We start from the raw sequence: 17,546 nt of genomic DNA on the forward strand, positions 1-17,546 counted from the left end.
CCCTGATGGCAAAATGCGACATTCAGTCAGCATTTCGGCTCCTCCCAGTCCACCCGGAGGACTTCAACCTCCTGGGATTCAAATTTAATGGCCTGTGGTACTATGACAAGGCCATGCCCATGGGCTGCGCAGTCAGCTGCGCAGCCTTCGAGACGTTCAGCACCTTCCTCGAATGGGTCACCAAGACCCTTACCCACTCCAGTTCCATCACACATTACCTGGATGACTTTCTCTTTGTGGGATCACGGGGTAGCGGGGAGTGCGCCCACCTGCTCAACACGTTCAAGGCATTGTCCAGGGTATTCGGCATCCCCCTAGCACAGGAAAAAACCGAGGGCCCCTCCACATCCCTGGTATTCCTGGGGATCCAGTTGGATTCTGTTCGGGGCCTGTCTTGCCTGCCGGCGGACAAACTGTCCGCGCTGCGGGCCCGCATCGAAGAGGCAGCCCGCAGCAAGAAGGTAACCCTGAAGGAGTTGCAGGCCCTCCTGGGCCACCTCAATTTCTCCTGCAGAGTGGTGTCCCCGGGTAGGCCCTTCTGCGCTCGTCTCGCACGGGCAACGGCTGGGGTGCGCGCCCCCCACCACAGGATCCGCGTGACGCAAGGTATGCGAGAGGATCTCAGGGTGTGGCTCCAGTTTCTGAAGGGGTTCAATGGGGTGTCCATGTGGCAGTCCAGGTGGGAGCTCGGGGCCGAGTTGCAGGTACATTCGGATGCAGCAGGGAGTATCGGTTTCGGGGTTTGCCTGCAAGGTCACTGGTGCGCTGCCAAATGGCCAGAGAGCTGGAGCAAGGGTAACATCCTCAGGGATCTCACTTTCCTCGAGTTTTTCCCTATCCTTGTGGCAGTGCGTATCTGGACCAACCTGTTCCGGGACAAGAGGGTGCGGTTCTGGTGTGACAACCAGGCGGTGGTTAGGGTAGTCAATCGGCAGTCTTCCAAATCGCCCAGGGTAATGAGGCTGGTCAGGCACTTTGTCTTAATATGTTTGGAGGCTAATATCACCTTCTCAGCGCAGTATATTCCAGGCGTGAACAATGAAGTAGCCGATGCATTGTCCCGCTTCCAGGAGGACAGGTTTCGCTCCCTAGCACCAGACGCAGATGCCCTGCCCACAAGCTTCCCACCAGACCTGTGGACCCTTGGAGATGGGAAGCCTGGACAGGACTGATGGACTCCGTCGCGCCGGCGACGCAGAAGGCATACCGGGCAGCCATGGCAAAATTCACCAAGTTCAGGCTCGAAGTGGGATACGGCAGTAAGTGGCCAGCATCTGAGGACGAGGTCATACACTTCCTCATCCACCAGAAGAGAAACAACGTGACAGCACATTCCATGCGTCTCCAGTTGGCTGGGATTGCCTTCTACAGCAAAGCTGCCGGGTTTGGCGATCCATGCCAAGCATTCAGAGTCAGGAAGCTCCTCTGGAGTTGGAGGAAGCGCGCACCCAGGCAACGGGACACCAGGCGCCCCTTATCATACAAGACCCTCAAGCATATCGTCCAGGCCCTCAAGAGGATCTGCCCCTCCCGATATGAAGTTAAGTTATTCACTGCAGCCTTCACAACGGCTTTCTTCGGGGCCCTTCGGCTGGGGGAGGTGGTGGCCAATTCCAAAGCTGACGCCTCTAACAGGGCCCTGCAGCTCAGGGACATCTCAGTCCAGGACAACGCCCTGGCACTGAGGATCCGCAAGTCCAAGACTGACCAACTGGGAAAAGGGGTCTCACTGCACATACGGGGTTTGGAACCAGGACATTTGTGCCCCGTGCAGTCCCTTTCCAGGTTCCTGACCACGAGAGGCTCTACCCCTGGCTTCCTTTTCATACACCGAGACGGCAGCCCTCTCACACGTTACCAGTTCATGGCTGTTTTCCGAGGAGCCCTCCAGCATTTGGGCCTCCCTCGGACGGAATTTGGGGGGCACTCCTTTAGGATAGGAGCGGCCACCACAGCTGCTGCAGGTGGTGTCCCTGTCGAAGTAATAAAATCCATGGGGCGCTGGAAATCCTCAGCTTATGCATCCTATATCAGGCCGGGCCTTCTCCTTGAAGGAACCCGATCTGCCGGCTGTTCCTTTTCTTCCACCGACAGGTCAGCTATGGTCGAGAAAGAAGGAAGGAGTGATGCACGGAACGGGAGTGGAACGGCGGCAGTCAAGTGGCAGCAGGACTAGGATGCACGCTGAGGACTTGGTCGGTGAACGGAGGCGTGCGGGAAAGGACAACGGACGGCAGGAGGAAGGAGTTCCGCCCGCATTAGATGCAGCCCCCTGAGCAAGCAAGAACAGTACTGGATACTTGTTAGGACTGATGGCCAGTGTGGCATTTGGGCTACTTTATTGAGCAGGCTCTGGGGTTGGCGGCAAGGGGGGTGTGGTTCCCACCCCCCCACTTGTTGTGGCGTGGGGCATGGGCCCTGGATCTGGTTTGGTACCCCCCCCTAGCGGTTAGGGGGGGACGCCCGGTGGTTCCAGGGGTGCCAGGTTGCGTTTGCCTGGTATTGTGCCGGCGGCACCCCTGATGTGTTTGGGATCGGGCAGTATTGGGCTGCCCGATCATGATCCAGGACCCATGCTTGGCTGCCAACCCCTTATCCTGTTATCAATAAATGAGTTGTGGCCATTGTTTTCACCACATCTTGTGTGAGTGTCTTATTGGGTTGGCTGTGGGAGGCGTATCGCACGTGCACACGCAAAAGGCATGGCCAGACTCACCTGGCCAAAGAAGTTGCGGTGCTGGGCGTTCCCCACCGCCATTCTTGCCGGAGGGGGCTTCTTCCTCCCAGAAGCCCCCTCGGATGGCGGGAAGGTTTCCCGCCGGTGGGGCAGGGGGCCAATGGGGGCATCTGGCCACGCCCACCTCAGGTGAGGCCTGAGCTGGCCTCACCCTCCCGGGGGCAGCCTTTATAAGGTTGCCCCTGGCTCACAGGCAGGCACTCGGCCTGCAACAGCTGATCCACCCCACCCACCCTGCAATCAGTTTTGTTTTCTGTGGCAGTTTACTTGTGTTGTGTTTTCCTGTCAAGGTTACCTGTTTACTGTTACCTGTTTGTGGTATGCTCCTTGTCACAACTCCGTGTTGGCGTGGGGCATGGGCCCTGGATCTGGTTTGGTACCCCCCCCTAGCGGTTAGGGGGGGACGCCCGGTGGTTCCAGGGGTGCCAGGTTGCGTTTGCCTGGTATTGTGCCGGCGGCACCCCTGATGTGTTTGGGATCGGGCAGTATTGGGCTGCCCGATCATGATCCAGGACCCATGCTTGGCTGCCAACCCCTTATCCTGTTATCAATAAATGAGTTGTGGCCATTGTTTTCACCACATCTTGTGTGAGTGTCTTATTGGGTTGGCTGTGGGAGGCGTATCGCACGTGCACACGCAACATCAGCGATGAGTCCAGGATCACCCCAGACTGCAAACTTGTGTCTTCAGAGGGAGTGTGACCCCATCCAACAAAGGCTGTAATCCAACATCCTGATCCACTTATACTGTGATGATCCTACTTTTACTGTTCTGGATGCATCCTATGGAATTCCAGTGTTGGTACATTTGTGAGACTTTACAGTTCTCAGGCTGAGGATCTCTCAGGCCCCATCAACATTGTTCTTATAATGCAGATTAAACTGCATTATATAGTCAGTATAGACTCATAATGCAGTACTGCAGTTAACATGCATTATATGGTCAGTATACTCCTATATAATCCAGTTAAACCGAATTATATGGCTAGTGTAGACTCACAAAATGAAGTTCAACAGCGACAAATGCAAGATACTCCATGTAGGCAGAAAAAATGAAATGAAAAGATACAGAATAGGGGATGATGCCTGGCTCCTCGTGGACAACAAGTTAAACATGAGCAATAATGCCATGTAACAGCTAAAAAAGCCAATGGGGTTTTGGCCTGCATAAATAGGAGTATAGCGTCTAGGAAAAGAGATTTAAAGATGGGCTGAAAGCCAACTCTGGCATAGACACTGAGAACTTGTTTATAAAGCTATTGTCCTCCCAACCCTGCTATACGTCCACAGAGACGGCCCTAGGTAATTTTCAATGGTAAGCAAACAGTATTTTGCCCCCCCCCCCCCAACCAATCACTGATATATATTTTCTGTTCATCGTGGGAGTTCTGTGTGCCATATTTGGTTCAATTCCATCATTGGTAGAGTTCAGAATGCTCTTTGATTGTAGATGAACTATACATCCCAGTAACTACTTGCATATGTCCAGGTCTATTTTCCCCCAAGAGCGCCTCAAGAGCGCCCCTGGGCAAAATCAACTATATTGCAAATGCTTACTTTGCGTAATGGGTTGAGCCGCCCCTGTACGTCCACGAGACGTAGACAGTCTACAGACATCACATGCAACTCCTAGAATGATTCCATCAGTGTTGCCTCTGAAAAATCCTGCAAATCTCTTGGGAAGACAAGCGGACAAATATCAGTGTGCTGGAAGAAACAAAGACCACCAGCATTGAAGCAATGGTCCTCCGCCATCAACTCCGCTGGACCAGTCACATTGTCTGGATGACCGACCACTGTCTCCCAAAGTAGTTCCCCTACTCCAAACTCAAGAACAGGATGTTGGTAGGCAGGAAAAGAGATTTAAAGATGGGCTCAAAGCCAACCTTAAAAACTGGCATAGACATTGAGAACTAGGAAGCCCTGGTCTTTGAGCGCTCCAGCTGGAGGTCAGCTGTGACCAGCAGTGCTGTAGAATTTGAAGAGGCACGAATGGAGGGTGAAAGAGAGAAATGTGCCAAGAGGAAGGCACATCAAGCCAACCCTGAAGGGGACCGCCTTCCACCTAGAAACCGATGCCCTCACTGCAGGAGAACATGCAGGTCAAAAATGGGGCTCCACAGTCACCTACGGACCTGCCAGTACACAAATCTTGGAAGACCATCCTACTTGGATAACGAGGGATCATCTAGGTAAAGTCCACACAGCCCTATATCTATATAAATAAAAATGTAATGTTCGTTTGTGGCATTAACAGGACTCAAAAACCACTGGACGAATTGACACCAAATTTGGACACAGGACACCTAACAGCCCAATGTATGTCCTTCACTCAAAAAAATGATTTTGTCATTTGGGAGTTGTAGTTGCTGGGATTTATAGTTCACCTACAATCAAAGAGCATTCTGAACCCCACCGAAGATAGAATTGGACCAAACCTGGCACACAGTTCTCCCATGACCAACAGAAAATACTGGAAGGCAGTGTCCTTTGGTTTTGGAGTTGTAGTTCACCTACATCCAGAGATCACTGTGGACTCAAACAATGATGGATCTGGACCAAACTCTACACAAATACTCAATATGCCCAAATGGGAACACTGGTAGAGTTTGTGGGAAATAGAATCTTGACATTCGGGAGTTGTAGTTGCTGGGATGTATAGTTCACCTACAATCACAGAGCATTCTGAACCCCACCAACGATAGAATTGGGCCAAACCTCCCACACAGAACCCCCATGTGGGCCACAGCAACACGTGGCAGGGGACGACTAGTCCCTGAATATCAAGGTAAGGAAATCCCACATTATCTGAGTGTGGACTCAGATAACCCATATCAAAGCGGGCATTTTTTGATTCTTTGCCTGTGTTCTGGGATATAGGGCTCTGTGGAAGTGTCCTGGGTTGTCTGAGTCCATACTCTGATCTTGTGGAATCTCAGGGCGCTGAGTCCACACTCAGATAATGTAGGATTTTCCGCCTTGACATTTTGGGATATGGGGCTGTGTGGGAGGGCCCTGAGATAACCCAGTTCAAAGCAGATACTGTGGGATTGTCTGCCTTGATATTCTGGGATATGGGGCTGTGTGGAAGGGCCCTGAGATAACCCAGTTCAAAGCAGATACTGTGGGATTGTCTGCCTTGATATGCTGGGATAGAGGGCTGTGTGGAAGGGCCCTGAGTGTGGACTCAAATAACCCAGTTCAAAGCAGATATTGTGGGATTTTCTGCCTTGATGTTCTGGGATAGAGGGCTGTGTGGAAGGGTCCTCAGTCTCTCCAGCCCACCCCTCGAGGAAAAGGCACCCTTCCTCCTCCTGGGAGGCCAGCTTTTGCATCCCAAACCCCGCCTCCAGCACCGGCGGCGGCACTCCCAAGCCTCACGCCTTCTTGGCCACAGACATCCCACCGGGAATGGTCCTCCTTTGGGTTTTCCCCCCCAAAAGGCGACCCCACTCCCCATCTGTCTGGGTTTTTTGTTTGGGGGTCCCTGGCTGCTGCTGCAGCGCTCCTTGCGCCCCCTCCGTCCCTATTCTTGCGCGCCCTCTAGCGGCGGCGCGTGGCACAGCAGCGCCCGCTCTCGGAGCAGCCAAGCGAAGGAAGGAGGGATTGAGGAAGAAGAGAAGGAGGAAGGAAGGAAAGGCGAGCCCGCTTTGCCTCGCTCTCCTTTAGCACAGCAGCAATAACGCCCGGCGTCTCCGTCCTGCCGCAGGTAAGCCCTGGAGTGGGAAGAAAAGGGGAGGAAAGGAGGAAATGGATTGTAAAGAGAGCAGAGCCCACTATGGAGGGAAGAGGATTGGGTGGAGGAGGAAAAGAAAGGGGAGGGATACAGGTTAGCAAGAAAGATGCAGGGAGAAGGATGGGAGGGAAGAAGGATGCTCTGAGTGGGGGAGGAAAAGGTGCAACTGGCTCGCTTTATGGGGAGAGGCACAGGTGGGGGGTCTGAGAGAGGGATAGAAAGACAGACAGGTAAAGGAAGAAAGGGGAGGGTGAGGGGAAAGGTGGGTGGTGGGCCAAAGGGGTGCAGGAAATGTCTGGTTTGCCTGGCAGGGAGGAAAATGAGGATTTGCCCCTGCAAGGCTGAGTTAGCATCAAGGATTGCAAATGTAGCTGGGCAGAGGCAGATTGGGGGCACCCTTGGATCTTAGCAGAACCCCAATGCCATCCATCCCTATCCACCCATCCGCCCACCCGCCTTAGCCTGGCGCAGGGTGCTATTAGGAGGCGGTTGGCAGGGCTCAGCTCGACAGGGCACAGACAGTGGGCCAGCTGTTGTGCCAACATGCCGCTAATGTGATTAGGGGAGCCCCTCGCAGGCGGAGGGTGCCAGCCTCCCAGGGCCTGGTTGTGTGTGTTTGCTAGTGCAAGGCGAAGGCGGATAGTGAGTGTGCAATAGGGGGTGAAGGCATTGGGGGGGGGGGGGAGAGAGAAGGGGCCTGGGTGCCAGGCCAAGGAGGGGTGCCAGGTTGGAGAGAAGGTCAGGGAAGGCCCGTGTCCCCTGGAACTCAAGAGTGCACCAAGGACAGGACAGCAGTACATTCATAGAATCATAGGTTTGGAAGGGACCACAAGGGCCATCCAGTCCAACCCCCTGCCATGCAGGAAAACACAATCAGGGACACCCAACAGCCTCTGCTTAAAAGCCTCCAGAGAAGGAAACTCCTCCACACTCCGAGGCAGTATATCCCACTGTCAAACAGCTCTTAGTGTCAGGAGGGTCTTCCTAATGTTTAAGCGGAATTTCTTTTTCTGCAATGTTTTGTCGAAGGCTTACATGGCCGGAATCACTGGGTTGTTGTGAGTTTTCGTGTCTGCAAGTCACTTCTGGTGTGAGAGAATTGGCTCTCTGCAAGGACGTTACCCAGGGGATGTTTGGATGTTTTACCATTCTTGTGGGGGGCTTCTCTCATGTCCTCGCATGGGAAGCTAGAGCTGACAGAGGGAGCTCATCCACGCTCTCCTCAGATTCGAACCTCCAACCTGTCGGTCTTCAGTCCTGCTGGTGCAAGGGTTTAACCCATTGTGCCATCAGGGGCTCCTCCAGGCTGTATGGCCGTGTTCAAGAAGCATTCTCTCCTGACATTTCGCCCACATCTATGGCAGGCATCCTTAGAGATTGTGAGGTCTGTTGGGAACTAGTCAATTGGGGTTTATATATCTGTGGAATGTCCAGGGTGGGAGAAAGAACTCTTGTCTGCTTGAGGCAAGTGTGAATGTTGCAGTTGATCACCAGCTAATCACCTCCCAACAAAGGATTGCCACAGGCAGGAAGCAGCCAGACCTTGAAACTGCACGGCCACTAAATGCTAATCAAGATGGACAATTGAAACATTCACACCTGCCTCAAACAGACAAGAGATATATAAACCCCACTTGTCTAGCTTCCATCAAACCTCAAAATCTCTGAGGATGCCTGTCATAGATGCGGGCAAAACATCAGGAGAGAATGCTTTTGGAACATAGCCATACAGCCCAGAAAACTCACAGCAACTCAATTGATCACCTTGATTAGCATTGAAGAGCCTTTCAGCTTCAAAGTTTGGCTGCTTCCAGTATTAAAAAACTCTAAAATCAGGACAGTAAATAAAGAACAACACTCAAAAATGGGGTAATTCCAGGCAAGAAACAATCAGAGCCAGCTAACATCTCCCAACAAAGGTTTCCCCCAGGCAGAAAGCAGCCAAGCCTTGAAGCTGTAAGGCTATTCAATTCTAATCAAGGTGATCAATTGTAACATTCAAACTTGCCTGAAACAGACGAGAGTTCTTCCACCCTGAATATTCCACAGATATGTTAATCCCACTTGCCTGGTTTCCAACAAACCTCGCAACCTCTGAGGATGCCTGCCATAGATGTGGGTGAAATGTCAGGAGAGAATGCTTCTTTTCTGCAGTTTGAATCCTTGTCTTTAGAGCAGCAGAAAACAAGTTTGCCCCCTCCTCCTTCTGTATAGCTTTGCAATAGCGATGTGTATGTATACACACACTCACATGCACCTATGTATACACACATTTGTGTCTGTCTTTGAAACGGTGGGTATGTCCTTGTGTGTATATACACATTTGTATATGCTGTTGGGAAAGGAAGGAGTTGTAGCATACAAGTGGAATGGTGGTGTGTATGCACACTTATAGGAGCACTGATCCATACACAATTACACACACACTGATGGCAACCGCCTTGTACGGAAGGATGTAACACCATCCCACCTTGCACCGGGTTTGTGAGCACGCCACGAATGTGACAGAGCAGCTGTTGGCCTGGGTGTCATAAATAGAAATCTAGTAACACCCCTCCCTTGTGTGCTGCAGCCTCTCAGTGCACTCCTAGCGAGGTGAGAAGTTAACATGCATGTAGACGGGTGAGCACGTTGAGCATGGCTGTGTGCTAGAATGAGGGAAATGTGGCTCGGGGATTGGGGCCTTCTTGTTCCCATAGTAAGAGAGGGCATTGAGTAAAATGTTGCGTATCTCAAATGTCTCCTTGCACTTAATTTCTATGAAGGAAGTGCTGTAGTGCACGATTGGGTTGGACACATGTGTGGCCATTTTACTAGGAGTGGGACATTGATGAAGGCCACCAGATGCAAGCAATCCTCATCCATACAGTAGACATAGCATTTCGTACCTAGAAAAATCATCTTAACTCACAATTTTCTCATTTTTTCCTGCTTTTGGGGGGTATTCTGCTTTATGAGTTGTGTGTGCGGTTGTGGTGTGGTTGTGAGCTGCAAAGAACATTGGTTTGGGATAATGCAAGCTCAAGACTGATCAATCTGTGCCCGCATCTATAGCATGCATGGGCAAACTTGGGTCCTCCAGGTGTTTTGGACTCCAACTCCCACAATTCCTAACAGCCTCAGGCCCCTTCCTTTCCCCCCTCAGCCGCTTAAGGAAAGGGCCTGAGACTGTTTGGAATTGTGGGAGTTGAGGTCCAAAACACCTGGAGGACCAAAGTTTGCCCATACGTGCAATAGATACCTCATATTTCCCATACCTCATTGCCTATGCTTGCCATGGTGAATCAGAACTGTAGGCCAAATTGCATTTGGAGGGCCTCAGGATGCATCTACACTATAGAATTAATGCAGTGCAATACCACTTTAAGTGCCATGGTGCAATGCTATGGAGCCCCCAGTGGTGCAGCCGTTAAACCACTGAGCTGCTGAACTTGCTGACCAAAAGATCGGTGGTCCAAATCCAGGGAGCGGAGTGAGCTCCCACTATTAGCACCAGCTCCTGCCAACCTAGCAGTTCAAAAACATGCAAATGTGAGTAGAGCAATAGGTACCGCAGTGGGAAGATAACAGTGTTCCACGCAGTCTTGCCGGCCACTTGACCTTGGAGGCGTCTATGGGCAACGCCGGTTCTTCGGCTTAGGAATGGAGATGAGCACCATTCCCCAGAGTCGGACACAACTAGACTTAATGTCAAGGGGAAACCTTTACCTTTAATGCTAGGGAAGAACAGGAGCTGTAGTTTTACCTCCTTTGCCTTTTCTGCTGGTGCCTCACCAAATAACAGCTCCTAGGATTCCGTAGCATTGAGCAACAGCAGTTATAGTAGTGTCAAACTGCATTAATGTTATAGTGTGGGTGCACCATCCAGTACCCATCACTGGTTCAAAGGAGTCTCTTTTCCAAGGTAGTATTCTGAGCCCTCAAATAATCCACTAGAGATCAATATCACTTCTCTCTGCTCTTGACCCCAAGATCCTAGGAATCCATGCTCTGAGGCCAAACCCAGCCTGCACGTATTCATTTATTTACTAGCTTGGGTACCCAGTGTTGTCCCCAAACCAGTCAGTTCCCCGAACCCATCCAGTATGTTTAGTTGTTCAGTTGCTGATCAATTCCACTCAGTTTGCTGTGTGCCATAGGAAACAGTAGGAAAGGGTTAAGGAAGAGGGAGTGGGCAGGGTCATGCAAATTCCACACCAATGAAGAGAGAAAGGAACCTTGGGAAGCTTCTTTGGTGAAGGAAAAATTTAAAAACTAGGATGAAATTGTTTCCGTAGAAAAGCCTTCACTTGTGTGGTGGGCAGTATGGTGTTTGTGAAGGATATTGGCAGAGCTCTTGGACATGTTCATGGCACCCACTATAACCTGCAATGTTACATTGCAGGTTATAGTGGGTGCCATGAGCATGTTCCATCATTTTATGCGATTGCTCCCTCAACGTTCTTGTCCCAGGAGTTCTCCCCGCCCTTGTATGAAGGTTTGTTTATTTCTCTGTCTCTCTATGAGTTCTCCCTTGCAAACAGTTCTGCCCCTTTATCTCACCCTGAGTTTTTAAATCATGTTATGTACATGCGGCCTGCTCTCTGTCATTATGTTTTGGTTTCTGTGTTTTGTATATATTGTTTATATTCTTTGATGTTCTATACTTTATTGTTATGTTGTTTATTTTACTGCAATCTGATTTTTGTATTGTAATTTGTTGTTCAGGCTTGGCCCCATGTAAGTCGCTCCAAGTCCCTGTTGGGGGAGATGATGTACAATTATTATTATTATTATTATTATTATTTGGAAGGAGAGCCATTGGTGGCTCCTCAGCAGTAAGAGTTGTAGCTGTTTGTGAAGGCAGGAGCTTGTCTGTACAAATGGAACCTGTGCCACATACATACAGATTTATTTATTTATTACTAGCTGTACCCACCACGCATTGCTGTGGCCAACCTTCCCTCCCTCTTTTTCTCTTTCTTCCTTTCTCTCCTTCCCTCCCTCCCTCTTTCTCTCCTTCTTCCTTTCTCTCCTTCCTTCCCTCCCTCTTTCTTTCCTTCCCTCTTTTTCCTTCCCTTCTTCCTTTCTCTCCTTCCCTCCCTCCCGCCCTCTTTCTCTCCTTCTTCCTTTCTCTCCTTCCTTCCCTCCCTCTTTTCTTCCTTCCCTCTTTTTCCTTCCCTTCTTCCTTCTTCTCTACTTGTTTCTTCCTTCGCTCCCTTTGCTCTTTGGTTCCATCCTTCCTTCTCTCTTTCCTTCCTTCCATCCCCCTCTTTCATTCCTTCTCTCTTTCCTTCCCTCTCACTTTCCTTCCTTCTTTCACTTTTTTTCCTTTCCTTCTTTCACTTTTTTTCTCTTTCTTTCCTCTCCTTCCCTACTTGTGAATCCCAATGACTACAACTCCCAAATGTCAAGGTCTATTTACCTTTGGGCATATCGAGTGCTTGTGCCAAGTTTGGTCCAGATCCATCATTGTTTGAGTCCACAGTGCTCTCTGGATGTAGGTGAACTACAACTCCCAAACTCAAGGTCAATGCCCACCAAACCCTTCCAGTATATTCTGTTGGTCATGGGAGTCCTGTGTGCCAAGTATAGTTCAATTCCATCGTTGATGGAGTTCAGAATGTTCTTTGATTGTAGCTGAACTATAAATCCCAGCAACTACAACTCCCAAATGACAAAATCATAATTTTTTGAGTGATGGTCACTCATTGTGTTGTGAGGCGTTTTGTTGCCAAATTTGGCGGCATTTCGTTCTTTGGTTCTTTTGTTTTTAAGGTACTAATTATGCACAGAGCATGTTTTATATATAGATTTGATTGTTTTATTTTATTAATGTTGTTATTATTATATTAAAATTGCTTTGAATGCAATATTCCTGCTCCTTGGCAGGGGGTTGGACTGGATGGCCCATGAGGTCTCTTCCAGCTCTATGATTCTATATTATTATGTGTATATGTGTATAGATTTACCCTATTTATACCCCGCCTTTATCAACCCCAAAGGGGACTCAAAGCGGCTTACATATAAGCAATTATTCAATGCCTTAAAACACATACAATTCCAATAACATTAAATTAAATTAAAATGAATACATATGAAGCATTTAAACACATTCCATTCAATACTAAAATCTCTTCCGTCTGTCATTCCTCTCAAAATTCAGGAGTTAGCCCCTTTCTATACTGAAATGCTCCCTCGTCCCCTCGAATACTTGGAATTCTGAATTAGTTCCAGATTCAGCCATACTTAGAGGAGACCTATGGATTTCAAAACCCCTCCTGGATCCAAATGTTGACATTTGGATACAGCTCTCTGCATTTTGGAGAGGTCTGATGTATCTTACTAAAATTATTTGGCACTAGCAACAACAATAATTTTAAAAACAAGGGAAATGATGTATGGAGCACCTTGCTTCCAGTCCTGTTGGAGCTGTGCAACCCTTTGCATCCATTGGGCCTTGTTAGTGGATCTGTGTTGCATTACGGGGTTGCCGGGAAGGTTTGTGGGATGGAGGTGGAATCCCTCATTCTGGCAGCGACAAGGCGTCCTATCGACCCGACATGACTGTGGATGCAACAGGGGTGGGTCATGTTACTCAGAGATGATCACTCAGGAGCAAAACGGCGGCAGACTTTGAAGGGGAAGAAGCAGAACTCCTGGTGAACAAGGGACAGGATTAGGATCGAGTGAATAAGAGAGAGAGATGCTTGTAGGTTGGCTTTGATCGTGGGCTATCATGTGGGACCATAGGCTCTGTGCATAATGTTCTTAAGAGATAAGGACTTTTGAGATGGTCATATATATTGCTTCACTTACTTCAACGCTTGCCGCCTGGGCTGAAAGCTGGGCTTCAATTGTTTAGTTGTTTAGTTGGAGCCCCCGGTGGCACAGTGGGTTAAACCCCTGTGCCGGCAGGACTGAAGACCGACAGGTCGCAGGTTCGAATCCGGGGAGAGGCGGATGAGCTCCCTCTACCAGCTCCAGCTCCACATGCGGGGACATGAGAGAAGCCTCCCACAAGGATGATAAAAACATCAAATCATCCGAGCGTCGCCTGGGCAATGTCGTTGCAGATGGCCAATTCTCTCACACCAGAAGCGACTTGCAGTTTCTCAAGTCGCTCCTGACACGACAAAAAAAATGTTTAGTTAATTAATTAGATATCCCACCTTTTTTTCACTATGGGATCCAAGGCTTCTGTGCCAAAGTCACATTTTCAGGATGTGGTTTTAGATCTAATAATACATCGATTGCGTCAACAGTTGTGGGACAGTACGAGTTGCACACTAAAGGTTGGAAATCATGTCTTTTGCCAGAGTTTGGAAGGAACACGTTAGAACTACGTGAGCAGAATACTTTGGGGACTTGTAAAAAGAGCAATCGGAGTCATCCGAGACATGGTATTTTCTATTTTTCTGTTATGGTTCTGAAAGCTGGACATTGAAGTAAACTGACAGGAGGAAAATCGACTCTTCTAAAATGTGGTGCTGTAAGTGGAATCTACAGATAGTATTGACTACTAAAAAAGACCAATGAATGTGCCTTAGAGCAAATCAAGCCTGAACTCTTGATAGAAGTGGATCGAACTGAGTCTGTTGTAATTTGGACATATCAAGAGATTATATGCCTTACTGAAAAATAATTACAATGCTTAGTAGAGTAGAAGGCAACAGGAAAATAGGAAAATAGATGGGTTGATTCAATCAAGGAAGCCTAAGAGCTTGCCAAATCTGGACTGGATAGTTACTGTCCGCAACTGAAGGTCTCATTGCATTGACATATGTCGAAGTTGACTTGAATGCAAATTACAAGAAAATGAGAACAAAATTATATATATTGTCGAAGACTTTCATGGCTGGAATCACTGGGTTGTAGGTTTTTTGGACTATATGGCCATGTTCCAGAAGCATTCTCTCCTGGTGTTTCGCCTGCATTTATGGCAAGCATCCTCAGAGGTTGTGAGGTCACAACCTCTGAGGATGCTTGCCATAAATGCAGGCCAAACATCAGGAGAGAATGCTTCTAGAACATGGCCATATAGCCTGAAAAACCTACAACAACACAAAATTATATGCCTTTCACAAAGGTGTATGGCAACTGGTAACCTTATTTTCTATGCAGTGAATAATCTTACGTATTACTTTTGGGGCACAAAAACAAACTTTCCTAATTTCAAATTTTTCTAATTTCAGGCTGTTTTCTGACTTTTAGTGTGGATTTTCTTTTTTTAAGAAAGGAGTAATGAAAAAATGCAGATAAAAGAGAGAGTAACAGTAATGGTTCTCTACCTGATTCTTGCTTCTTTGGGCAGAGATCCAGTGATAAAGTAAAGGTAAAGGTTTCCCTTGACATTAAGTCAGTCAAGTCCAACTCTGGGGACTGGTGCCATTTCGAAGCTGGAGAGCTGGCGTTGTCCATAGACGCCTCATAGGTCATGATTGCACAGGGCGCCGTTACCTTCCCACCGAAGCGATACCTATTGATCTACTCACATTGGCATGTTTTCGAACTGCTAGGTTGACAGAAGCTGGGGCTAACAACGGGAGCTCACCCTGTCTGCAGATTTGAACCGCCTACCTTCTGATCAGCAAGTTCTACAGCTTAGAGTTTAACCCACTGCACCACCGCGGCCCCTGATCCAGTGATAGTCTTCTTTAATTATAACATGTCCATCCCCATGAATAGGTGAGAGTAGGAAAGAACGGAGACCTATCATTATGCCTACCATTTCGTCTATGCCTTTTTTCCTTCAAAACATTTTTTTAAGAAAGAAAATGATGGAACCACTGTATCATTTGTTTATTAGTTCGAATAACCATCTCTCTGGAAGCAACCTGAGTGTCTAAAGAAGTTAACGTCTTTCCCAGTAGGCCTTTTCTGCCATTACACTTGATGTATGTCCATTTGATTTACGTTAAAAGCAAGGGCCTTGCCTTGAACTACCTTTCCCCAGCCAAACTTCCTAAATATATTTTTGGACAGCGATTCCCGTGAGCCTCAACTAAGTGGTGAAGGATCATGGCAGTGGGAGATCAAAACAGTTGAAAGGCACCAGCTTGGGAAAGGCTGCTTTTAAAATTTACTTTGCCTTGTAAGTTTGTATGTTTGTATATAAACATGCTTATACATCTCTGGAGGGCAAATACTGCACAACAGCAGCTATACAGCATTAGTTGCTTGGATACTATCAGTTGTAGTTATAGGATTAAAGTAAAGGTTTCTCCTTGACATTAAGTCTAGTCAAATCCGATTCTGGGAGGTGGTGCTCATCTCCATTTCAAAGCCGAAGAGCTGGCGTTGTGTGTAGATGCCTCCTCAGTCATGTGGACTGCATGGAGCGCCATTACCTTCCTGCCTAAGCAGTACCTATTGATCTATTCACATTTGCATGTTTTCAAAACTGCTAGCTCAGCAAGTTCTGCAGCTTAGTGGTTTAACCCACTGTGCCACTATTGCTGTGATGTGGTGTCTCTCAACCTTTAGCTCTCCAGATGTTGTTGGACTTTGGTCCCCAAAAGGCTTGGCCTGGAAGTCACGAATTCTAGAAGTTCACACTCTGGGGAGCCAAAGATTGAGAGCAAGTGTATTTGGGGGCATTTGGTCAAGGTCTGGTTCCTTGCACTAGTGAATCAATTGGGAGTCTTTGGCTACAAGATGCTTGATGGCCTCTAGTTTTTGGTGTTGTTGTTGTTTGCTGTCAAGTCAACTTTGACCTGTGACTGTTCTATGAATAAGAAACCTTCAAGTCATCAACTGCTCTGCTTAAGACTTGCAAAATCAGTGCTATGGCTTTATAGATTAAGCAGCCCTCTTGTTGTGCAATTTCTTTCTTTTCTTACTGCTTTCCATTTCACCAAGCATAATTATATTTTCTATTGAGTCATGCCATCTCATGATGTATCCAAAGTATGTCAGCCTCAGTTTAATCATTTTCACTTCTAATGAGTGTTCAGGCTTGGATCCATCCATTTGTCTTTCAATTGATTTGAAAGGGGATAAGCAACAGAAGTAGGTTTTCAGAAGCAAGCTAGATGAGGCCCCTACATATCCAGATGACATATTTGTTAATTTTTGTTCCCCAGTCAAAAGAAAAGTTTCCTGACATTTGAGAAGCTTCACGTGGTGGTAGCAAGATTCTTGTGAGAAGCTTTTCAGTGCTATTTGTTTGTGCAGAAATATAAGTGGGTTTTCTGCATTGGTCACATGTGTGCAGAAGTCATATTTTCCAAAAAGAAAACTATTTTTCACGGAAAGCATTGCCTCCTGTGCAGGAAACACATTTTCTATACATACTCTGTTTTCTGCACAGAAACTCATATGTGGTCCTATGCAAACAAATTCCCCAAAGAAAGTGTGTAATTGGAAGCAAACCAGGAATTGTTTCTCCATGTGAGAATGAAACAAGCAAAGTGTTGCAACATTTTCATAAAATACTAGTTGCTGGGAGCAACAACGCAAGAGATCTATTGTCCTCCATGTTTTACTTGTAGTTTTTTTGGAAGCCAGAGTGACATCGTGGTTAGAATGTGGTACTGAGATTTGGGAGATAAAAGTTCTCATCCCCATTGAGGCAAGAACATCGGGGTCCCTTCCACAGAGCTGAATAAAATCTCACATTTTCTGCTTTGAACAGGAATATGTAGCAGTTGATGGCCTCTAGCTGTAGTTTTAGTTGTGGACTCAGATAACCCAGTTCAAAGCAGGTATTGTGGGATTTTCTGCCTTGGTGATGTGGACGAGCCCTGGGTGCCATTGACTCTCAGCTGTGTATGTCACCTTGAGCTCATCTGAAGGAAGGCAGGATCTACATGGTGGTGGTGGTGGTGGTGATTATCATGATAATAATCATCTCACAGGACACAGCCATTTGATTAGTTCGTGCTAAGAACTTGTGGAGAGGAAGCAATGGTAGATGGACCACTTCGGGAACTCCTATGGATTTTTTAGGACAACAACGACTGCTCTTGGTCCTCTGGTCATGGAAATAAAGATTGGAAGGTGGGATTAAAAAACAGAAATCCAAAGGTCCTTTTGGTCATGAAACATCAGGATTTACTGATTAGGAAGACTATGAATTGTGGCCTTATGAAT

General features: G+C 47.8%; 2 protein-coding genes across 2 annotated transcripts in view; both read left to right on the top strand.

The window, feature by feature from the left end:
- The first annotated feature begins 1,171 nt into the window (after positions 1 to 1,171).
- Positions 1,172 to 2,176, top strand: LOC137097429 (integrase/recombinase xerD homolog). The gene has a single exon (XM_067470541.1). The coding sequence runs from the start codon at positions 1,172 to 1,174 to the stop codon at positions 2,174 to 2,176; it is 1,005 nt and encodes a 334-aa protein (XP_067326642.1).
- A 4,107-nt stretch (positions 2,177 to 6,283) lies between these two features.
- The window catches only part of SYT3 (synaptotagmin 3), a 92,984-nt gene continuing 81,721 nt past the window's right edge, over positions 6,284 to 17,546 (top strand). The window contains exon 1 of the mRNA XM_060780708.2: positions 6,284 to 6,446. The gene's annotated coding sequence lies outside the window, so the exon portion shown is untranslated. The remainder of the gene's footprint in view (positions 6,447 to 17,546) is intronic.

Source organism: Anolis sagrei, chromosome 6 (genome assembly GCF_037176765.1).
Source record: "Anolis sagrei isolate rAnoSag1 chromosome 6, rAnoSag1.mat, whole genome shotgun sequence".
Classification (NCBI taxonomy): domain Eukaryota; kingdom Metazoa; phylum Chordata; class Lepidosauria; order Squamata; family Dactyloidae; genus Anolis; species Anolis sagrei.